At 38.0% G+C, this 21,467-nt stretch overlaps 1 protein-coding gene across 1 annotated transcript in view; it reads left to right on the top strand.

Moving 5' to 3' along the window:
* Positions 1-21,467, top strand: part of PDE3A (phosphodiesterase 3A) — a 364,186-nt gene that overhangs the window by 320,042 nt on the left and 22,677 nt on the right. The window contains exons 6-9 of the mRNA XM_005680800.3: positions 6,492-6,711; positions 10,848-10,933; positions 14,072-14,226; positions 16,195-16,332. Coding sequence (XP_005680857.3) covers positions 6,492-6,711; positions 10,848-10,933; positions 14,072-14,226; positions 16,195-16,332 — 599 coding nt within the window. The remainder of the gene's footprint in view (positions 1-6,491; positions 6,712-10,847; positions 10,934-14,071; positions 14,227-16,194; positions 16,333-21,467) is intronic.

The raw sequence follows: 21,467 nt of genomic DNA, 5'->3' as shown, positions 1-21,467 counted from the left end.
GCCCTGCTACACCCACCTCCCCAACCCCCCACCCCTGCCCCGGATCTCAAGAAAATGTGGAAAGAGGCAGAGAAAAGCCCCTTTATGTGGCCAAGAGAGTAAGGAAATGGAATTAAATAAAGTGTGAGGAGGAAAGTAAGAAGCAGTAGCCAAAAGAGATAGGAGGATGCAAGCGTAAACTTAGAGTACTGAAACACTGGAAGATAAATGACCTGTTTTGAGATGGGACTAATGAAATCTGTTCTTTGCGCAAATCAAGTAAACAGTGAATCCTTTGGCTCCATCCATCAGTATTCATTGAAACAGTTGAAGCACAACCAATTATTATGCAGTTACTAATATAAAATAAATGGATGAAATCACATATGAGTCCTTTGATTAAAGCCTGAAAACAGGAGATATAAATAAAATTTATATTTCTGTGTTGCTTTTCTGAGTCACTGAATATGTAAAAATGCCTTTCTGTCATTCTGCTTTTGAAATATCTCTAATTCATGCTTATCACAGCTGCAGTGAGTCATTCCCTTTCCAGATTCTTACAAATTTTATGATTCTGATAATCCTATTGCAATGATTGCAGATATCACACCTGAAAGTTAGACTGAGTTTTGCCTATAGAAAATTTGAAATGAGAGACAACTTTAATTATGGCATTGTGATTTTTTTTTCCTTTTTGCATCTGTGTAACTTTACTTTTTGTTTTGGAAAAATATTGAGGCTGTTTTCCTGTGGGTGTGGAGAAGAGGCATGTATTTATCAGACAGGCTGGTCCCTTTTTTGTTCAATGAAAATTAAACAGAATTTTAAAGCACAAACAGATGGATTCACTTAAATCATTTCCCTCCAGTATTGTTTATCATCTCCTTTTGATTGCCCAAAGTTCCTTGTGCCTTGACACACATTTTCTCATGTTCTCAGAAACAAGGAATTAAAGACTCAATTACTCAAAGGAGTTGGTACTTTAGAAATTATGTACTTTAAAAAGTTGGCACTTTTTAAAGTTATGTTTTTAATTTTTAAATTTTTAAGTATTTCAGAGTAGAGTGGTCTGAATCATCCAAAGAATTGTATTTCATGAGCTGGGTCTTTTTCCTGGAGTCTCTTAAAATTATTCAAGAAAAATGAAGATAAATATGTTTGAGAGCATGCATGTTTATCTCAGTCCCTTCATGTGTATGTATGTGTGTGTATTTGTATAACATAAGATTGGGTGAGACTTCAGAGGTTATCAATTCTATCCCCCTAACTTTAGACATGATTGCACTTTAAATAATCTTATAATTTGTTTTTTATGACATATAATAATAACATTTTTCTATGAAATAATTTTATTTGCAGTCTCTCCTTTTAAGAAAGCATAGTCTTCCCTCATAGCTCAGTTAGTAAAGAATTCACCTGCAATGCAGGAGATCCTGGTTTGATTCCTGGATTGGGAAGATCCGCTGGAGAAGGGACAGGCTACCCACTCCAGTATTCTTGGGCTTCCCTTGTGGCTCAGCTGGTAAAGAATCTGCCCGCAGTGCGGGAGACCTGGGTTCAATCCCTGGGTTGGGAAGATCCCCTGGAAAAGGGAAAGGCTACCCACTCCAGTATCCTGGCCTGGAGAATTCCATGGACTGTATAGTTCATTGGGTCACAAAGAGTCAGACATGACTGAGTGACTTTCACTTTCACTTCTTTCATTGGATTATTATCTACATTTGTCATCTCTCCTATTTGAAGACTAATATATGTAAATATATGGCCATTTCCTACAGCATTCCTAACCATTTCTGCTTTTAAAATTTTAAGTAAACTATGATAACGCACGCTGTGAGAAATAGTTTGGCTTGAGGAAAAAGAAATTTAAATGTTTATGCCTTTATCTTCTCACCTGTAGAATAAAAATATTCTTGCTTTTCATGGGATTGCCAAGACCCCTGCTTGTTCAGATCGTTCGAAATATGTAACCTCACAGCCCTGCAGAAGCAAAGTGTTTTTCCTCTGTTACAAGGTTCATTTTAAATTTCATTCCAGGCAGTAAGTCTGGAGGCTATAGTTCTGCTTATTTGTTTTAAATTTTGTTAATCCCTGAGTTCCAAGAACTCTAATCATTGAGTAGATTTTTAAATTTGTATTTTTAAGAGCAAATTGCATGTCTCTGAGAGAATTAGCTGGCAGCTATTAAAAATCAACAATGAAGAAAATCACTCCTCTCATAAATTGCCTTCAGAAAATACATGTGTGCGGACAGAAATGGATCATGTTCCCACAGGCTTTCAACTACTTTTCAAAAATGCTAGGAAACTATCCCCGAACTCACAGTTCGTTATCAGAATAACTAGGAAATTGCCGAAAGCAGCGCCTGTCGGGAGCCTCTTTGGTGTGTCTGTGTGCGCTCAGTTGTTCATTCGTGTCCTGCTCTATGGACTGTATGGGTCATCTGTGACCCTATGGATTGTAGGCAACAGGCTCCTCTGTCCATAGGACTTCTCAAGCAAGAATACTGTAGTGGGTTGGTTGCCATACCCTCTTCCAGGGAATCTTCCTGACCCAGGGATCGAATTCGCATCTCTCAAGTCTCTGGCATTGGCAGGCAGGTTCTTTACCACTAGTGCCACCCAGCTGGGACTTTCCTGGTGATCCAGTAGTTAAGACACTGTGCTTCCACTGCAGGGGGCATGGGTTCAATCCCTGGTCAGGAAACTTAAGATATTTCATGCCTTGCAATGCAGCTAAACAAAACAAACAAAAACAACCACTACAAAATAAGATAATTCCTTAAAAAAAAAAAAAAAAGATGCAGCAATTAAACCTTTGCCATGACCTGGCCAGCCCCACACATCCTTGCCCCACAATCTCTCTGACCATGTTCCCTGCCCCTCCTTCCTCTTTGCTAACCTACAGTCACACTGACCTCCTAACTGATCCTCTGACAACCCCTGGATAGGTCCCTCTTTCTGGAACATGTTTTCCCCAATAGTCGTCTAAATGTCTTCCTTATTTTATCAAGCCTCTGTTCAAATGTTACCCTTAATGCATTATGTCCTTCTCAATCCTCTATCCTCTGCATAATTTGTTTTCTGGGTATGAAATATATTTATTTGTGAGTGTATATATATATATATTTTAATTAGAGGATAATCACTTTACGATATTGTGATGGTTTTTGCTATATATCAACATGAATCAGCCATAGGTATACATATGTCCCCTCCCTCTTGACCCGCCCTCCCACCTCCATCCCCATGTCACCCCCCTAGGTTATCACAGAGCACTCACTTTGGGTTCCCTGCGTCATACATTGAACTCCCACTGGCTATTTGTTTTACATACAGTAATGTTTATGTTTCAGTGCTATTCTCTCTTCATCCCATCTCCTCCTTCCCCCACTGTGTCCAACATGACTGTGTCTTCTTTGCTGCTATGCAAGTAGGGTGATCAGCACTATCTTTTTAGATTCCATATATATGCATTAATATGCAATATTTGTCTTTCTCTTTTTGACTTACTTCACTCTGCATAATAGTTTCTTTGTAACAGTTAAAATTCCCTGACTTTCTTTTCTTCCCCACCCCCTCTTTCTTCTTCTTCCTCCTCCTCTTCTTTCTCTAGTTTCTGTCTCCCCTGAAAGCTCCAAGAGCAGGGAATTTTCTTCCATTCACTACCGCATCCTTTACTCCCTGGAATGGGGCACACAATCAATATTATTTGTTAAATGAACAAATCAGTGGGGTACTTACTCTGTGCAAATACCTTGATAACCTTTAAACCACATCAAACTAGTATCCAGTTCCTTAATGGTTAAGCTGCTTTTCTAAGATTATCTGGAGACTCAGTCAGCCTTAATTTAATAAATAGTCTAAATTAAACTAACACTTTCTAACCTTTCTTATATGAAATCTTATATATTTGTATAATGATATGTGCAAATATGATGTTATATAGCTGTGGTGAAATGAAAAGAATTGAGAGGTTTGTGAAAATTGTATTTATTTTATAAAATGATAAGAAAATCAGATTATATTAGTGATCATAGTAGAATTTAATTTATTCTGGAGCACTCAAATTGATAAAAAATGTACAACCATTAGTACTTCCCAGAACACTTGTACCTTACTTGCTGCACACAATGATAGGCTGGTTGGGAAATAGTGAGTTAAAAATCTAGTGCACTTAGGTGTCTTTTGGCTCAGGAAATTACATAAGGAGATAGTTTGTCAGTGGTGGCTCAGACAGTGAAAAATTTGCCTGCAATGCAGGAGACCTAGGTTCAATCCCTGGGTTGGGAAGACCTCTTGGAAAAGGGAATGGCTACCTACTCCAATATTCTTGAATAGAGAATCCAATGGACAGAGGAACCTGGTGGACTACAGTCCATGACGTTGCAAAGAGTCAAACACAACTAACACTTTGATTTTTCTTTGGTAAAATAGCTAAATCTTTTCAATAGAAATAGAAATCAAAATGCAAACCATAAGGTATGTGATTGTATAGAGCAAAACAGATGCAACCTAGTAGATAATGAATTTTCCTTCCTCGTTGGGTAGTTTCTGATAGAATAGTGTGCTAATAAAGCACAATCTACCAGTAATGCTAGGCTCACTCCATATTCTCCTATTTCCTTTCACTGTGATCCTGGGGAGGTTATTTAAACTTCCTGGGTCAAAGTGGTTTCATTTGTTCAACATAAGCAGGGCTTGAGCTGTTGATCAGGAATCCATAGAAATATTGAGAAAAGGACTTGGAGGGGTAGCTGGCCTCCACATTTAATCAAAGAAAGAGTACAATTTCTTATCTTTTAAAGTAGACAAAATAAGAAATAGCAGTGCTAACAAGAAACTTAAACATTATAGAAGCCCATCAACAAGCCCAATATTCCTTTCAGTGGACCAGAAAACCTCTGAGTGTGACAAATAAAACTTTTGAGAGAACTGGACATTGGAAGCAAACTAGGGCAGCTGCCAAGTCACCACAGATCTTATTCAATAATGTGAATATCGCTGGCTGTACGTCTCCCCAGAGTGAGGAGCAATATAAAAATGACTTAAGGATTTCATTTTATTTGCTTTACAGTAGACTGTTTAGCCATGTAGTCATGAGAAATAGTAAGCAGGAGGTTGTTGAGAAGTTTTCTGTCTCTCTCCTTCAGTTTTAGTGCAGGCTGCTTTCTCTGTATTTGGAGAGAGTAACTTCAAAAGACATCATCCCAGTCCTCAGACGTCAGTGCTTGGAAATGGATGCCAGTGCTCTTTAAAATTTTCACAACCAAGAGTAAACACAGTTTGGCACAAATGTCCACACTTATTATTTGAGCTTGAGGCCATTGTTTCATTTGAAATGGATCATGTTACATTTTTCAGTGTATCCAAACAGTTTCTGACACACAAAAGTTTCACTGAAAATGTGGATGGTTAATAAAGTCTCTCAAAAGTGGATCTTCTTCACTGACATATTTTAAGCAACGAGTGGTGGCTCAGAGATAAAGAATCTGCTTATGACGCAAGAGGCACAAGTTTGATCCCTGGGTCAGGAAGATTGCCTGGAGGTGGTAACCCACTCCAGTATTCTTGCCTGGAAAATCCCACGGACAGAGGAGCCTGGCAGGCTGCAATCCACAGGGTCACAAGCATCAGACATGACTTAGCAACTAAACTATCACCACCACCAAGCAACCAATGCCTGCAAAAAAACTCTGCTCCACATACATTAATGTTGAAAACTATGGCAGATCCTGTTGCTACTAAAACCTCATAACCAAAGAGAAGGCAAACACATGGGGAATTTTTAGCTATTCTCATCAGGTCAGAATGCCAAGAGAAAACAAAAATGGGAAGAGAAAATAATACCCTTCTGCAGAAAGACAAATATCATATGATATAGCTTATAGGTGGAATCTACAAAAAAAAAAAAAAAGGAGAGGATTACAAATGGACATGTTTATAAAACAAGTAGAGTTCAGATGTAGAAAACCTTATGGTCACCAGAATATAAGTGATGGGGGTGGGGATAAATTGGGAGATTGGAATAGATATAGACACACTACTACATATAAAATAGGTAACTAATAGTAACCTGCTATATAGCATGGAGAACTCTACTCAATACTCTGCAATGGTCTATATGGGAAAAGAATCTAAAAAATGTGGAGATATATATATATAAATATAATATTCACTTTGATGTGCTAACACAGCATTGTAAATCATCTATACTCCAATAAAAATTAGAAAATAATATCTTTCTGTCCTGAAGTTACTCCAGGACACCAGAGCTTTAACTGAACTTGCTAGCATTGCCACTGAATTTTCATGATGACTCATTTCTCATATTTCATGCTGCGGTGATGCCCTCACTGTGCAGCCTGTCTGCAGAGGAGGCCGGCCCTGTGGTCTGAGGACTCACATGGTCCTTCCTGAATTAAAAGGAGTCCAGAGGGAAGGCTAAGAGCCGCAAGTTTGACTTGCAAAGACATTTACTTAGGACTTAACAATTCTCTCTTTCTTTATTAGGTTCCCTTGTGAAAATTTCACCTCTTTCCTCACCCTGTTCCTCACCTCTCCATGGGACCCCTGCCAGCAGCCCAGTTAGCAAAGTTTCTGCAGCGCAGTTTCCAGAGTCTTCCGACGCAACTGCCAAATCAGGCCTAAGTTCTCACCGGGCCTTAACTTACACACAGAGTGCCCCTGATCTTTCTCCCCAGATACTGAATCCACCTGTTATATGCAGCAGGTAAGGAATTTTATGATGTCCACTGGAGTCTAAGTAATAACAAAACTAACACTGGTTTTCCTCTTAGGAACTCTCACCACCAGCCCACGTAGCTTTGTATAGGTTGCCTAAGTAGTTGACAAGAAAGTACGCGATAATGTGGTCTGTGTTGAATAGGCTGGAAAAGAAACTTAATTTTTCAGTGCTTCTCCATTCATAGGAATTTTAGAGACCTTATGTTCCATACATGTCTTTGGTGCTGATATAAAATAATTAGTTGTATATTTTATCTGCTTACTGATAGAGAATGCATAAAACATCTCATTAAAAACTCCTATCGAGTCATTCAGTATAATTTGGTATTTTGTTGGGATATTTTTTACTTTTTCTCCAGGGAGAATTTTATACCACTTTTAAAGGTACTGTTTTTTTAAATTTGCATTTCCCATTGTGACGCTTTAAAAATGTGCAGATAACGTGGGGCACGTTGTGACTGTTCTCAAATGGATCTCTGAATACAATGAAGCAATTGCTTGTGCTGCTGTCATGTTTAAACAGGGAGGCAAAGTGTTGTCTCTTACAAGGGATAAGAAAAAAGGACCTGACATGGTAAGATTAATTATTTTGTCTATATTGTCATTAAAAAAAGGAATACCTCCTCTACCAATCAACATATTATTGTTCTTCAGTAATAGCTTTATCTTGAATAACTACTTTAAAGCATTGCAATTTTTTAAGTAGAAAAGAGTTGAGTGTTTTAAAATTAAGTATAATTATGAGAGTACCTTGAATAAAATGTTATTTTCCCCCCTAAGATGAACGACGATAACTGTTTGAATACATTAGTTACATGTTGGTCTTCTCATATCAAATACTGGGTCACAGACCCAGATTTGACTGGTGAATTCAAATTTAAGCCTCACAAATTTCATTTTCCGACCCTTTGTTCATAAATTCTGTGTTAAATAATTATTTTTATAATATTTATTTTTGCTGCTTTTCTCTTTACAAATACTTTCAAAGGGAAGATAATTTGTGTTTGGTTAGGACTGGAGTGAAAAGTTATTCCACCATCCAAAGCTTACTCTGTTGCTCTCTGCATAATGCCATTTTCAATAAAATCATTCCCTTAGGATGTTAATCCCATCTTTTTCTGTGGTAAAACAGGCCTATCGTATTTTCCTTTTAGTGATTTACAACACGCATCACTTTATTGGAAGCTCTGAGAAGTCCTGCAAAAAGAAAACGCCTCGAGTTTTGTTTCCTCTGGCATCTCCTGACTTTATTTGACCACAGAACCCATTTCTTTAGGTTAACACCCAATAATTTCCCGTGGAGCTAGTGTCTGGGGAACACCCTGAAGAAACACTTTTTTGTGGTGTGCGTCCTGGGCCCAGATGAAACCCAAGGGAGTCACCAGACTCAATGACATCTGCTTGCAGCATTTCTAGGGAGACACTCCCACTGTGAGCTTCAGACTTGTGAGAAATCAGTTGCCTATAGGAAGAACCAAGGGGTTCAGAAAAGATGTATTATACCACTCACATAGCTTTGCTCACGGCAGGTTTTTTTTTTTTTTTTTTTTTTTTTGGTATTCTTAGCAGAAAGAATGTAATGGGATTTTTATAAAAGAGGTTTTGGAGAAAAACAAGGGAATTTCACTGCCTACTTGTTCAGTAATGTTTATAAATCCAGTAGTGTGTTTTATTTGCTGGGGCTTTATAAATCTATAATTCAAACCATGTTTTATTATTGCCTTCAAGGCAGCCACCCATGTAGGCACAGAGAGCTCCAAAAACACACGACTAATTATTGTGGTTTTTCCCTGCTGAACTTGAAGGGCTTGGCGTTGAATCCGAGTCTCTTGGCTGCTGTAATGTCTATGCAACAAGCTGTTTTTCTGGCAGGAGAGGTAGTCTATTTGAACTCCTAATTTAAACGTTCCTTTCAAGTATTATCTTGCAAAGAAAAATCTTCAAACTAATAAACTACTTTTACCAAGTTTCATCCCAGAACATAAACCCATCATTTACATCTATGGACTTTTTCCTTCGGTTCTGTTATTTTCATTTGAGTCCCTAAGTCAGACTGATGGGATTTCATAATTAGAAATATTTTGTATGTGATGCTTTCCACTGACATTCAAGGCTTGAAAAATAAATTTGCTTTGGATGAAAACACTCTAACTGGGAAATGCTTATCTCTACTACACATATAAACACAATTCAAGGGGGAAAAGTGATGAGATATTTAATATATTAAATTATAAACCATGATTCTTCTCTTTTCTATTTAGAGTGAGTAATTTGTAGCTAAATAGCAAATAAACAAAAGTTCTCTGAGACCCTTTGTATGAATAATATTAGGCAGAATGAAAGAACCCAGAAACAAAATACAGAATTAAAACCTAATCAAGTCTCTAAACAAGATAAGTGAGAGAAGAAACTTGCCAGACCATTTGTGGGATTACTTTGTAATTTATTAAACAGTCAAAACTGTTGAGAAAGCAAAAGTAGCCTGCCTCCTCCAACTTCCTCTGTTAAGAATGCTGCCTACCTCTCAAGAACCTTCATTTTTCTCCATGTTGATATTCAACTATTTGCAGCCCTCCAGGCTCCTCTGTCCATGGGATTCTCCAGGCAAGAATACTGGTATGGGTAGCCATTTTCTTCTCCAGGGCATTCTCTGAACCCAGACACTGAACCCAAAATCCTGCACTGGCAAACGGATTCTTTACCACTGAGCTCCCCAGGGAAGCCCTTTTTTTCCTTGACCCACAGTAGACTCCCTTGATCTGTTTTTCTCAACTTGTGTCCTGTGTGGTCAGGTTTACATCCACTGTCAAAATATATGTATCCTTTATTCATTTCCATAGGGCCTTAACAGGTGAACTGATCCATCTGAAAACAAATAATTAAATTTTATGGCAAAAAATACAAATAATCTACCAGTTTTTTATTTTCATGTTTGCAATCATTTTTTAAAGGGCTTTTTGGACATAACCCATAGAAATAAATCTAATCGTGAAGCTTTTTAGCAGACACAAAGTGATTCCACTGGGAAAGATATTTTTGACCAAATACACATGGGCACTTCCAAAATCACTGCTGTTAAGTATGTAGCTGACTATCTCAGGATTCTCTAAATAATGTGAGAGAAAGTTACCAACAATTTCATTTCACCTCAAATATGATCTTGATTGTGGAAAGTGAAAGTCAAGTCACTCAGTCGTGTCTGACTCTTTGCAACCCCTTGTGACCCTGTGTACTGTAGCCCACCCGGCTCCTCCGCCCATGGGATTCTCCAGGCAAGAATACTGGAGTGGGTTGCCATTTCCTTCTCCAGGGGATCTTCCCGACCCAGGGATCGAACCCAGGTCTCCCGCATTGCAGGCAGATGCTTTAACCTCTGAGCCAACTGAACAGAGTGTCTGATCCTTTGTATTGATTATGCTTTCCTTCAGTTCAGTTCAGTTCAGTCGCTCAGTTGTGTCCAACTCTTTGCGACCCCATGAACTGCAGCACGCCAGGCCTCCCTGTCCCTCACCAACTCCCAGAGTCCACCTAAACCCATGTCCATTGTGTCGGTGATGCCATCCAACCATGTCATCCTCAGTTGTCCCCTTCTCCTCCTGCCCTCAATCTTTCCCAGCATCAGTCTTTTCAAATGAGTCAGCTCTTCACATCAGGTGGCCAAAGTATTGGAGTTTCAGCTTCAACATCAGTCCCTCCAGTGAACACCCAGCACTGATCTTCTTTAAGATGGACTGATTGGATTTCCTTGTAGTCCAAGGGACTCTCAAGAGTCTTCTCCAACACCACAGTTCAAAAGCATCAGTTCTTCAGCACTCAGCTTTCTTTATAGTCCAACTCTCACATCCATACATGACCACTGGAAAAACCATAGCCTTGACTAGATGGACCTTTGTTGGCCAAGTAATGTCTCTGCTTTTTAATATGCTTTCCTTACCACTGCCTAAAACAGTATCCCACATATCAACGTCCATGTATAAGACAAAATGATTTTTTTCCATCAAAGGAATAAGTAGAGTGCCAGAATATGTGATTGTTATTTATCTTAATGTATACATACATGGTGTATGCCTACAGTTTTCTAAAAAGAAAGGACCTACTTACAGCTGTTCCATTATTTCTCAGCTGTGGCAGACCATATTCCCAGAGGACTTCTGCCGATGGGCCCCTGGAAAGAAGTGGGGCAGCCATTGGGACACCAACCAGAACAGGTAATTCTTCTTTGGATTCTATTCCTCAAAATGGAAACTGCTGTACTAGATTTTTTTCTGATCAGGAAAAAGTAACATATGTTTCTGATGTTTTAGATTGCAAGTTTAAAAAGACAATGAAGGAGATAAAAATCATCCATAGTCCTACTACCTAGAGTTAATCATGGGTTATGTTTTGATACAAAGCTATCCAAAATGTTTATTGTGTCTATACACAAATGAATATATTTTTAAATGAGACACCATTTTCTATAATGTATAGAACTCTATAGAAATGCTATTTTATCTTGGACATTGTAGGGTCATCTATTTTAGGGTACGCTCTGTGGATCTCCATCGCAGAGCCTGAGAACTGACCCTGCTTAGATTACTGTGAGCTTGGGAGGTAAAAACCATCGTTTTTCTTGAGGCAGTATTACAGAGGCTCAGAAAATTAGACATTGCAGCTTGATTAATATCCTGATTCTGCTTCCAACTCGTCTGTAATCTCTGTGTCTTAGTTCCTTCATCAGTAGCGTAGAGATAATAAGGGTCCTACTGGAACAGGATTTTAGATAGTTAAATTACTAAAGTGCATAAAGCATTTATTACAGTATCTAGGTCACTGTAAGGAGTGTTTGCTGCCATAATTATCGTAATAATTATTATTTTATTTTTATTGGTGTAACCCTAGGGACTTGCTCGTGTTATTGCTGCAAGTTCATAAGGCAGGAAACCAGGGGGCGCTACTGGTAAAGACTCTGCCTGCCAAGGCAGGAGACCCAAGAGACCAAGGTTCTATCCCTGGATCAGGAAGGCCCCCTGGGAGTAGCAAAATGGCAACCCACTCCAGTATCCTTGCCTGGAAAATTCCGTGGACAGAGGAGCCTGGCAGGCTATAGTCCATGTGATTGCAAAGAGTCAGACACAACTGAACACGTGTGTGTGTGCACACACACACATATGAACTTTAGACTTTATGATAATAGAGTGATCCAAGAATGGTTCTTAATTATCTGCTCCAGCATTTTTAATACTCAATAAATATTTATTATTTGCCTATGAGAATGATGTGCTATGGCAGTGGACCAAGGTCCAGGGACATAGGCAAGGTGAAATTAAAAGGAGGGTTCCCTGTGTGGCCATTATATGATACAGTATACTGAAGACTCCAAATATTCTCTTCTCTATGTTCCTAATCTTCCTTGACTCTACTGAGGCTGATAGAATAAGGAGTGTTTCCTTATCCCCTTTGGTCTCCTGTAGAGCTATATGGCCTTTGAGTGTGCTTCATTTTTCTGCAAATTCCGGGATTGAAACTTACCAATTACATTTTTTAATAATTACTGTGTCTGATTCTAATATAGAAGCAGTTGCATGAGAAAGATAAAAGAAAGATGGGTCCTTGAAAATGTGCAACAGAATACTCCTGATCAGAATAGGCTACATAATAAAAGCCAACATGAGGACATTTGACAAACCTAGACTATTCAAGCAGCTTTGGGAAAAAAAGAACAAAATTTCCTTCAATATTTAAACCACCATAATGAAGAAAGTATGGTGCTGGCATAAAGATTATCAAATAGAATCATATGGAATTGAGTAGAAAGTCCCACATTAGACCCACACCTATTCAGTAGAACTTTCAACAAAGATCCACTTTTCCAAGCAAATGGAGCTGGGAAAAAGTGAATCTCACCCTTTACTTCACACCTAATGAAATTTTATCCTGAGATGGCACACAGACCCAATGGTAAAAGCTAAAACAGTAAAACTTCTGAAAGAGAACGCAGGAAGATGTCTTTGTGACTTAGGGAAAGGTGAAGATTTCATAGGCCATGGAAAGCAATAACCGTTTTAAGAAAAGCTAGATTTCATCAGCGGTAGAATATAGAAACTCAGATTTCATGAGTTTGCTTCTGGTGGTAGGATTTACCAGCTGTGAGCTCTTGAGCAATTTAAGCCTTTCTGTGCCTCAGTTTCCTGTCTGAAAAGTGAGCATAAGAGTAATGCAGTAATGCAATAATACCTGCCTCATAGGATTGTTGAGAGGATTCAGCATATTTGTACAAATAAAGTGCTTTCTGTGGTATCTGCCACGTAGCAAGCACCCCATAAATTTCAGTCAAGTGTTTCAGTCAGAAGAAGCTTTTTGAGGTCTTTACCCCAGAAACATGTTCTTCAGACTCTTGACATTACTTGATGTATTTTCTGATTAGCACAGTTTAGTGCTAACTGCAATGAAAGACAGTAGAGATGGGTAAGAAAGGAAGGAAACACAGATCTCTAGGGACCAAGATTGGCTACAAGGACCTGCCATGCTCTTTAGCACATGCTGTGGCTTCTATATTCTACAGGTTGCTTCATTCTTGGATATCACCTCAAATTCTCTTGCCCATGTGACATTTCTAGAGTTAGGGTTCTAATCAGCTACTAGGTAGTTTAGTGTGTTGGAGCATGCATAAAAGAAAAAGAAATATAAAGTCATAGGAGTGTATATGATACCCGTGAACTTATCTACAAAATAGAAGTAGACTCACAGACATAGAAGATATACTTATGGTTACCAAAGAGGAAAGCATGTGAGGGAGAGATAAAATAGGATTTGGGGATTAGCATCCCTGGTGATTCAGATGGTAAAGAATCTGCCTGCAATGCAAGAGACCTGGGTTAGGTTCCTGGATCAGGACGATCCCCTGGAGAAGGAAACAGCAACTCCAGTATTCTTGCCTGGAGAATTCCATGGACAAAGGAGCCTGGCAGGCTACAATCCATGGGATCACAAAGAGGTATCAGCTACTGACCTGAGCATTATTATTGAGGGATTATTGAATGTCATATAAATCACAGATCATAATTCCATCTATTTTATTGGGTTAGAAAGGATGTGTTTGCTCAGACTCTGGGAAATAGTAAGGACAGGGAAGCCTGGGGTGCTGCTGGGTCACAAATAGTTGGACATGACTTAGCAACTGAACAACAACAAAAATGGTGGTGCTTTCGCCCACCCTATGATCCTATGTTCTTGGTGTGTAAGCTCAGGAAAGCGGTATTTTCCTAACTATGATATCTGTACTATGTGTTTTAGGACTATTTGCTTAAATAGGACCCCTTTTTTCATTGCAAGTTTCATAATAAGCTATTGCCTTTTAATTGCAGATGACATCACTCAAGTTACCTCTGATTATGAAACCAATAACAACAGTGATAGCAGTGATATTGTACAGAATGAAGATGAGACTGAGGGCCCCAGAGAGGCTCTCAGAAAGACATCATCTTGCAGCACCTATGCTCCGGAGACCATGATGTTCCTGGTAGACGCCAATCACTTATCTCATTCATTGACTTGAAAAATTAGTTTCTGTGATAAGAACTGACTTAGAAATAGATCCCTGAATCATATCTTACTTGGGTTACATGTATCTTGTAGCCCTTCCTATATTTATCTGTATTATTTTTCTCTATCTAAGTCTTATTGGTTTCAAGATTCTATTGTAGCTTCCCAGGTGGCGCTACTAGTAAAGAACCTACTTCCCAATGCAGGAGACATTAAGAGATGTGGGTTTGACCCTTGGGTAGGAAAGATTTCCTGGAGGAGGAAGTGGCAATCCACTCCAGTATTCTTGCCTAGAGAATCCTGTGGACAGAGGAGCCTGGCAGGCTACAGCCCATAGGGTCAGTTCTATTATTTAATCATCTCCACAACTGATTACAGTATTTCTTAACCCAATCTAAAAATGTAAATATGCCTAGGGAAATTAATTGTTTCAATTAGGAAGACAATATTTTATAAATATCAATCAATCAAAATGAAATCTATTCATTATCTTAGGACTTCTGTTGGCTTTTTCTAGCACCTCCTTGATTTAGAAAGTGAGCCAATGTTTATTTTCCTTGTTATATTAAGCCAGGTTGACATTGACACTTGCTCCCTATTAAAATATTTTTTAGTGATGACTTATTCCATGTATTTAAAGAGCTCCACTTAAAGAGGAAGGAAGCATACATTTGCATCTGGTTCATTTGGGGGAGGCAATAAATAACAGAAAACAATTGACTGTAATGAGATTTTCCATTGCTGCTTTTATCATTTCTCTTTTACCTAATTTACCATTTATACTTTTATTTTTTATTTAGTTTTTAATTGGAGGATAATTGCTTTACAATGTTGAATTGGTTTTTACCATGCAACAATACAAAGCATATCTATACATATGCGTGCTAAGTTGCTTCAGTCGTGTTCAAAAATTTGTGACCCCTATGAACAGTAGCCTTGCCAGGCTCTATCTGTCCATGGGATTCTCCAGGTAAAAATACTGGAGTGGGTTGCCATTTCCTTCTCCAGGGAATCTTCCCGACCCAGGGATCGAAGACGTAAGATGCATCTTTTACATCTCCTGCATTGGCAGGAGTATTTTTACCAGTAGCACTACCTGGCTCTTCCCTAACTATATACATATATAACTATATATACACACACACACACACACACACACACACACACATATGTATATACAGACACACATATATATATCCCCCTCCTACTATTTATAGTTTAAAATTGTCAGATAAAATAACTTAGGTGTTTCTTTATCCTCATTATTTTTTTTTCCTGGTAAATAAACTCTTAAGAATGTCTTCATTTGGTACCTATTATACATTTTTGTCTTTACATATATTTGGTGCATGTTTTTTGGAAACCATGCATCACATGAATTAAATTAAAATACTTGAAAATTGTAGTAATTGTAACTCTATAGGATTAATGCTGATTTTGAAGCAATAATATAAATTGGACCAATTAGAGTAAGGGTGATTTACTCCCTCTCCCTACTAAGGTGTTTTTTTTTTTTTTTAAAGAGTTCAATATAAGCCAGGAATCCTCATCTCAGAAGAATTTACATAAATATATAGAGATAAATTTGCATACAATTTCAGAGTGTTCTGAAGTCCTTGAATCTTTAAGACTTCCACAGAAGACTAAAAAGCAGTTATGTTAATTTATGAAAGAAGCATCCAATTTTTCTATAGCATAGATGAATCAGTAATAGGCAGGCACATAATGCAAAACTCATGGTCTGAATCATTAAGACCTTTTCTCATATCTTTGGGGTCGATATTTTGTTTCTTTTGACTTTTTTTTTAAGATCACTCATTCACCCCAAAGTCATTTATTTCAGGTAAACTCCATTTGATTTAGAAAAGAAGGAACTTACCAAAGAAGGGACAAATTGCCGTGTAGAAAAACTGCACATTGTTAAAATATTTTATCTTCATTATAGGAAAAACCAATTCTTGCTCCTGAACCTCTTGTCATGGACAACTTGGACTCAATTATGGAGCAACTGAATACTTGGAATTTTCCAATTTTTGATTTGGTGGAAAAAATAGGAAGAAAATGTGGCCGTATTCTTAGTCAGGTAAGAAATGCATTCATGCATATGACTTTAAATGTAGGGGAAATATTCCTTAGTTGTTTAAAGCTCTGTACATGGTTAACACCACTGGTGAGCATTAGGTGGAGAATACCCAGCATTCTGTAGAATCCTTGGTGGTGGGATAACAAAAGAAATTGGAGCTTCAAGTGAGTAGAATATTATACCATGCAACTAAAATATTACATATATTCTAAGACAAAATGGAGGGAGCAGGGATACAAAAGTGAAGTGAAAAAATGATCTTAATTCATAGAATTCAACAAATGAAAGCTGAACCAAGCCCTCAAAAGAGGAAAGCTGCCAATTTATAAACACTAATTTATTGTCTAATTATTTCCAATGACTCTTTTTTTTAACTTTTGAGTAGTACAGTGCGTAGGCCTTATCTGGTGGCTCAGATGGTAAAGAATCCACCTGCAGTGTAGGTGACCCGGGTTCGATCCCTGGGTTAAGAAATCCCCTGAAGAAGGGAACAGCTACCCACTCTAGTATTCTTGCCTGGAGAATTCCGTGAACAGAGAAGCCTGGTGGGCTACAGTCCATGAGGTCCCCAAGAGTCAGACACAACTGAGTGACTAACACTTTTACTTTCTTTCACTTTAGTCCTTATCAAAAATAAAATATTAAAAGTATGTTTCCCCCAATCTGTGAGAAGCATATTAAATACAGCTCTTTATTTAAATATGAAAAACATCTTTCAGTATCACAAGAAATATAGAATAAAACTATTGCTGCATAAAATGTCTTTTTTTTCCCCCTTAAGTACTTTTTCCTTAAGTTTGACCAGTTTCAAGATTTTCCAAATAATGTTTCATTTCCCTGAGGGAGGTAGAAAACATACAGAAATTAAGAATTTGAACATGTTTGTTCTCAATAAATAAAACAATAGGGATTTGCTTCATTATCTAGCCCCTACTAAAATGCACACTCTTAATCAGTGGGGATCATGGGCAGGAGGAGAAGGGAGGCAACCGAGGATGAGGTGGTCAGATAGCATCACTGACTCAATGGACATGAGTTTGAGCAAACTCTGTGAGATAGTGAAGAACAGGGAAGCCTGGAATGCCGTAGTCCATGGGGTCTCAAAGAGCTGGACATGACTGAGTGACTGAACAACAAAAACGTGTGTCCAGCTCTTTGTGACCTCATGGACTATACAGTCCATGGAATTCTCCAGGCCAGAATACTGGAGTGGGTAGCCTTTCCCTTCTCCAGCAGATCTTCCCAACCCAGGAATCAAACCAGGGTATCCTGCATTGCAGGCAGATTCTTTACCAACTGAGCTATCTTGAAATGATAGTTATCAGCTTATTTTTAAAAGTTTTAGGTTAGTTCTTAGAGATTGGAGAAATATCACAGCAGAGATACTAAAGACTAAAAGATTTGTTAATATCAGACTTAGGTGAGAATTCAGAACCCATTAACCCTTGCCTGCAAAACACTAGAAGAGAAATCATTTGCTGGACTGATTTCTTCTCTGTGCAGTGGACACCGGCTTTCTTCAGAACTCTGAGCAAGTTATCTGATTGTGGAATTTCAAAGTGGGGGTTCCTGACCCATGAAGGTTTAAAGGAAGGAATAGAGACAACTTTTCTTCTACTGTTCCTCAAACACTAATGCTAGGCTAGTCTTCAAGACAAAAAAAAAAAAAAAGTGTCCCTGCCTTCAAGGAACTTCTGCTCCAATAGGGAAATTAGATCTGTATCCAAATAATGACACTTCAACTTGCTACACACAGAGGTATGTTCAAATAATGGATGGCTTGTAAAGCTCAAAATAAGCAGAGTCTCCATAACACATGGTCATAGCCTCTACTGGACTCTGTTCTAACCATGAACACATTGAGAACCAGAATGGAAGCCCTTGAACTTTGACTTAGAGATACTATCCTTCTCTTTTTCTTAAAAAAATGTTATTAAGGTAACATTGGTTTAGGATATTATACAAGTTTCATGTGCATGCTATGTTTGTTCTGTAGCCCCTACTGTGTGCCACCGCTGAAGATGTAGTTCCCGCCCGTCACCATACAGCCAATCCCCTTCACCTGTTTTGCCCTCTCTCATCACGGCTCTGTTCTCTATGTCTACATATGTTTCTTTTTCTGTGGTTTGTTCACTAATCTTGTTTGTTATATTCCACATATAAATGAAATCATATGGTGTTTGTCTTTCTCTGTCTGACTTATTCCATTTGGCAGAATATCCTCAAGATACATGCATGTTTTTGCAAATTAATAGTGCCATTCTCTTCCTTTCTCCTTGATGCTGAGCAGCATCTTTTTACACTGGCTGAGCTTGAAGGCAGGCTTAAAAGGGCCCCTGTTTCCTTCAGTCCACTTCTGCCTCATGCTTCAAGACTTCTCCAGGGAGGTTTTATGTCCCATCCCTGAAACTCAATGCATACCAGAACTCTGAGGGTGTGATTTTACCTGGAAAAATGCCTGAAATGGTGCCACGAGAGGAGGTGGCAGTGGGCCAGGAAATCTTTTTTTCTCTTCTATTGAAGAGTGTGTTCCCTGGTATGGGAAGAAAAGTCTCAGATTGTTTTGTATTTGGTATATATGTCACAGATGTTCCAAAACTTTACAATTTTGTCTTCAGAGTAACTTGGATGCAGGTTTTTTTTTTTTTTTTTTTTAATCTCTAATTGACAGGAGAAGAAACTGAGACTTAAAAGAGAAATGATACGGCTCTTCTAAAGCCACATGGTAAACACTGGACCCAGGATTTGATGCTTCTATATATAGGAAGTCCAGGCATTTTACCTTTATTTCAGATTCTTTTCAGCCCCCGCCAAATGCATTTATTGATTGTATTTTCAGACTCAGAATGGAGACTCTGAGCAACAGAAAGTTGTCATTATAGGAATTGGTTTTACAGCACAAGTGACTGTACTAAATAGTGTTGCAGAAACCTAACTCCCCTTGAAATTCTGTGAGTGGTGGGGGTGGGGGTTGGGGGAGTGACAGAAGGGAGCAACTTGACAGGTTTTGCCACAAAATATTTTCTAACTTATGAATATAAATAGACAATAGAAGATTAGATATAAGTAGCAATTAGATTTTTGCATCTTTTTTTCCACTTATCTTTCAAAATAAATAAATAACTACATGGTTTACAATGTCACTATTTTTCTATAAAACCAAATATTGAACTTTGAGAAAAGGCAACTTTATTTGCCTTGCTAAGTAGAACTTTATGATATTTTTTCTCTGATTTGAGTTTATAAGCATAAAAACCATGAAATTTTCAGTATGTAAAAGACATTTTTTCTTTTTCTTTTTTTTTTTTTGCATTTTATAAGGCTTTAGAACAGCTGAAATGAATTAACTTGAACATTCCAAGAAATCACCTTCTGGCTGAGACTACACAGAAAAAGTCTCACTTCAAAAGACTTTTAAAGAGACGTATGTGCAATGGAAATGACTTCTCAGCCTTAATGTACTGCCTGCCTTTTTGATGATTATCATGTTTATTTTAACAAATTTAAAAGGACATCATTCAGATTTGGGAAGAGTATTTACTTTTTTTGGTTACCAATATTTACCCAGTTAACAGTGACTTTTCTTTATTTATGAGTTTGGATCACTGCCTGTTGATTTCTAACAGCTTCAGTGAAAACTTTCCTATTTGAAAATCATACCCTAAAAATATCTTGTCTGAATTTTTCAATTCATCTTTCAAATATTTTAAGAGAATAATAGGAAACTTCAGTCATTTACAGTCCTAACAATATTGCTTTTCAAATAATGGTGATAGGCTATGAAACAGTTAAGAGCACACAGTCTGAAGCCATAATGTCAGACTTGAATTCTGGTCTGATAACGTGTCAACTGTGTAATCTTTTACAAGTCATTCAACTTTTCTGTGCCTTAGAGTCCTCTGCTTTCAAGTGTAATAAGTAACAGTGTCTATCTCATAAGATGCTACATGGATTAATTAATGTAAGTAATGAATATATGTAAATATATGTACTTGGAGGAGGCATCAAGCTTATTAAATGCCATATATATCTATACAAAATAGTGAGTACATGTGTGTGTCAATAGCTGCTGCTATTATAAATAATTTTTATTGCAGTAACATGTATAGTTAAATCCACCAGGTATTTATAAATAAGGACTCAAATATAGCCTAAAGCGATAATAAGGAGGAAATAACTAGAACTATGAAATATAACAGAAACCACAACCTTAACTTTCTATTGTATTTTTATAGAGATGAGGTGGAGATGTTATGTAACAAAGAAAAAGGGGCAAAATTAAGTATACTTACCTGTATAGTTTTTTCAAAGTGAAAAAAGTGTGTGTATATAATATACATACTCTATTCCCAATGGGCAGCCACAGTGCTCCTTTGAAAACATAAGTCAAATAAAGACACTGTCCCTGCTTCAACTCTTCAAAGGTTCCCTGCCTCACTCAGTATAAAAGTCCTCATACTGGTCAATCTGGCTATGAAACAGGATTGCAACCCAGTCGATACCACTCTATAGTCACTAACTTAAATTTTACTCCTGTCCTCATTCGTTCTGTTTTGACCATGTTGGTCTTCTTGCTGTTTTATGAGTATAGCAGACATACCTCAGGGCCTTTGCACCATCTTTCTCTTCTGCTTAGGAAACTTTCCTCAGATATTCCTATACGACACTCTGCATCTCCTTCAATTATTTGCTCAAACTCACCTGAATATTCCCCTTCTAACCACCATATTTAAAACAGTAATTGCCATCTCCTCCTGGACTCAAAGCTCTATTCCTGCTTCCCTTTGTCTTTGTTCATATAACATCCCTTTCAGTCATAGTGTGGTGGTGGTTTAGTCGCTAAGTTCTGTTAGGCTCTTGTGACCCCATGGACTGTAGCCCACCAGGCTCCTCTGTCCATGGGATTTTGCAGGCAAGAATACTGGAATGAGGTGCCATTTCCTTCACCAGGGGATCTTCTGGACCCAGGGATCAAACCCACGTCTCCTGTGCTGCAGGTGGTCCCCTGCATTGCAGGTTGAGCCACTAGGGAAGCTCAGTCATAGTGTGTACTTTACTAACTATGTCTATAATTTACTGTCCTCACCTGCTAGACCATAAATTCTTTTAAGGAAAGCTTCCTTGTTTTTTCATGT

This window comes from Capra hircus, chromosome 5 (genome assembly GCF_001704415.2).
Source record: "Capra hircus breed San Clemente chromosome 5, ASM170441v1, whole genome shotgun sequence".
In the NCBI taxonomy this organism is placed as follows: Eukaryota; Metazoa; Chordata; class Mammalia; order Artiodactyla; family Bovidae; genus Capra; species Capra hircus.
This window is presented reverse-complemented; position numbering and strand designations above follow the sequence as displayed.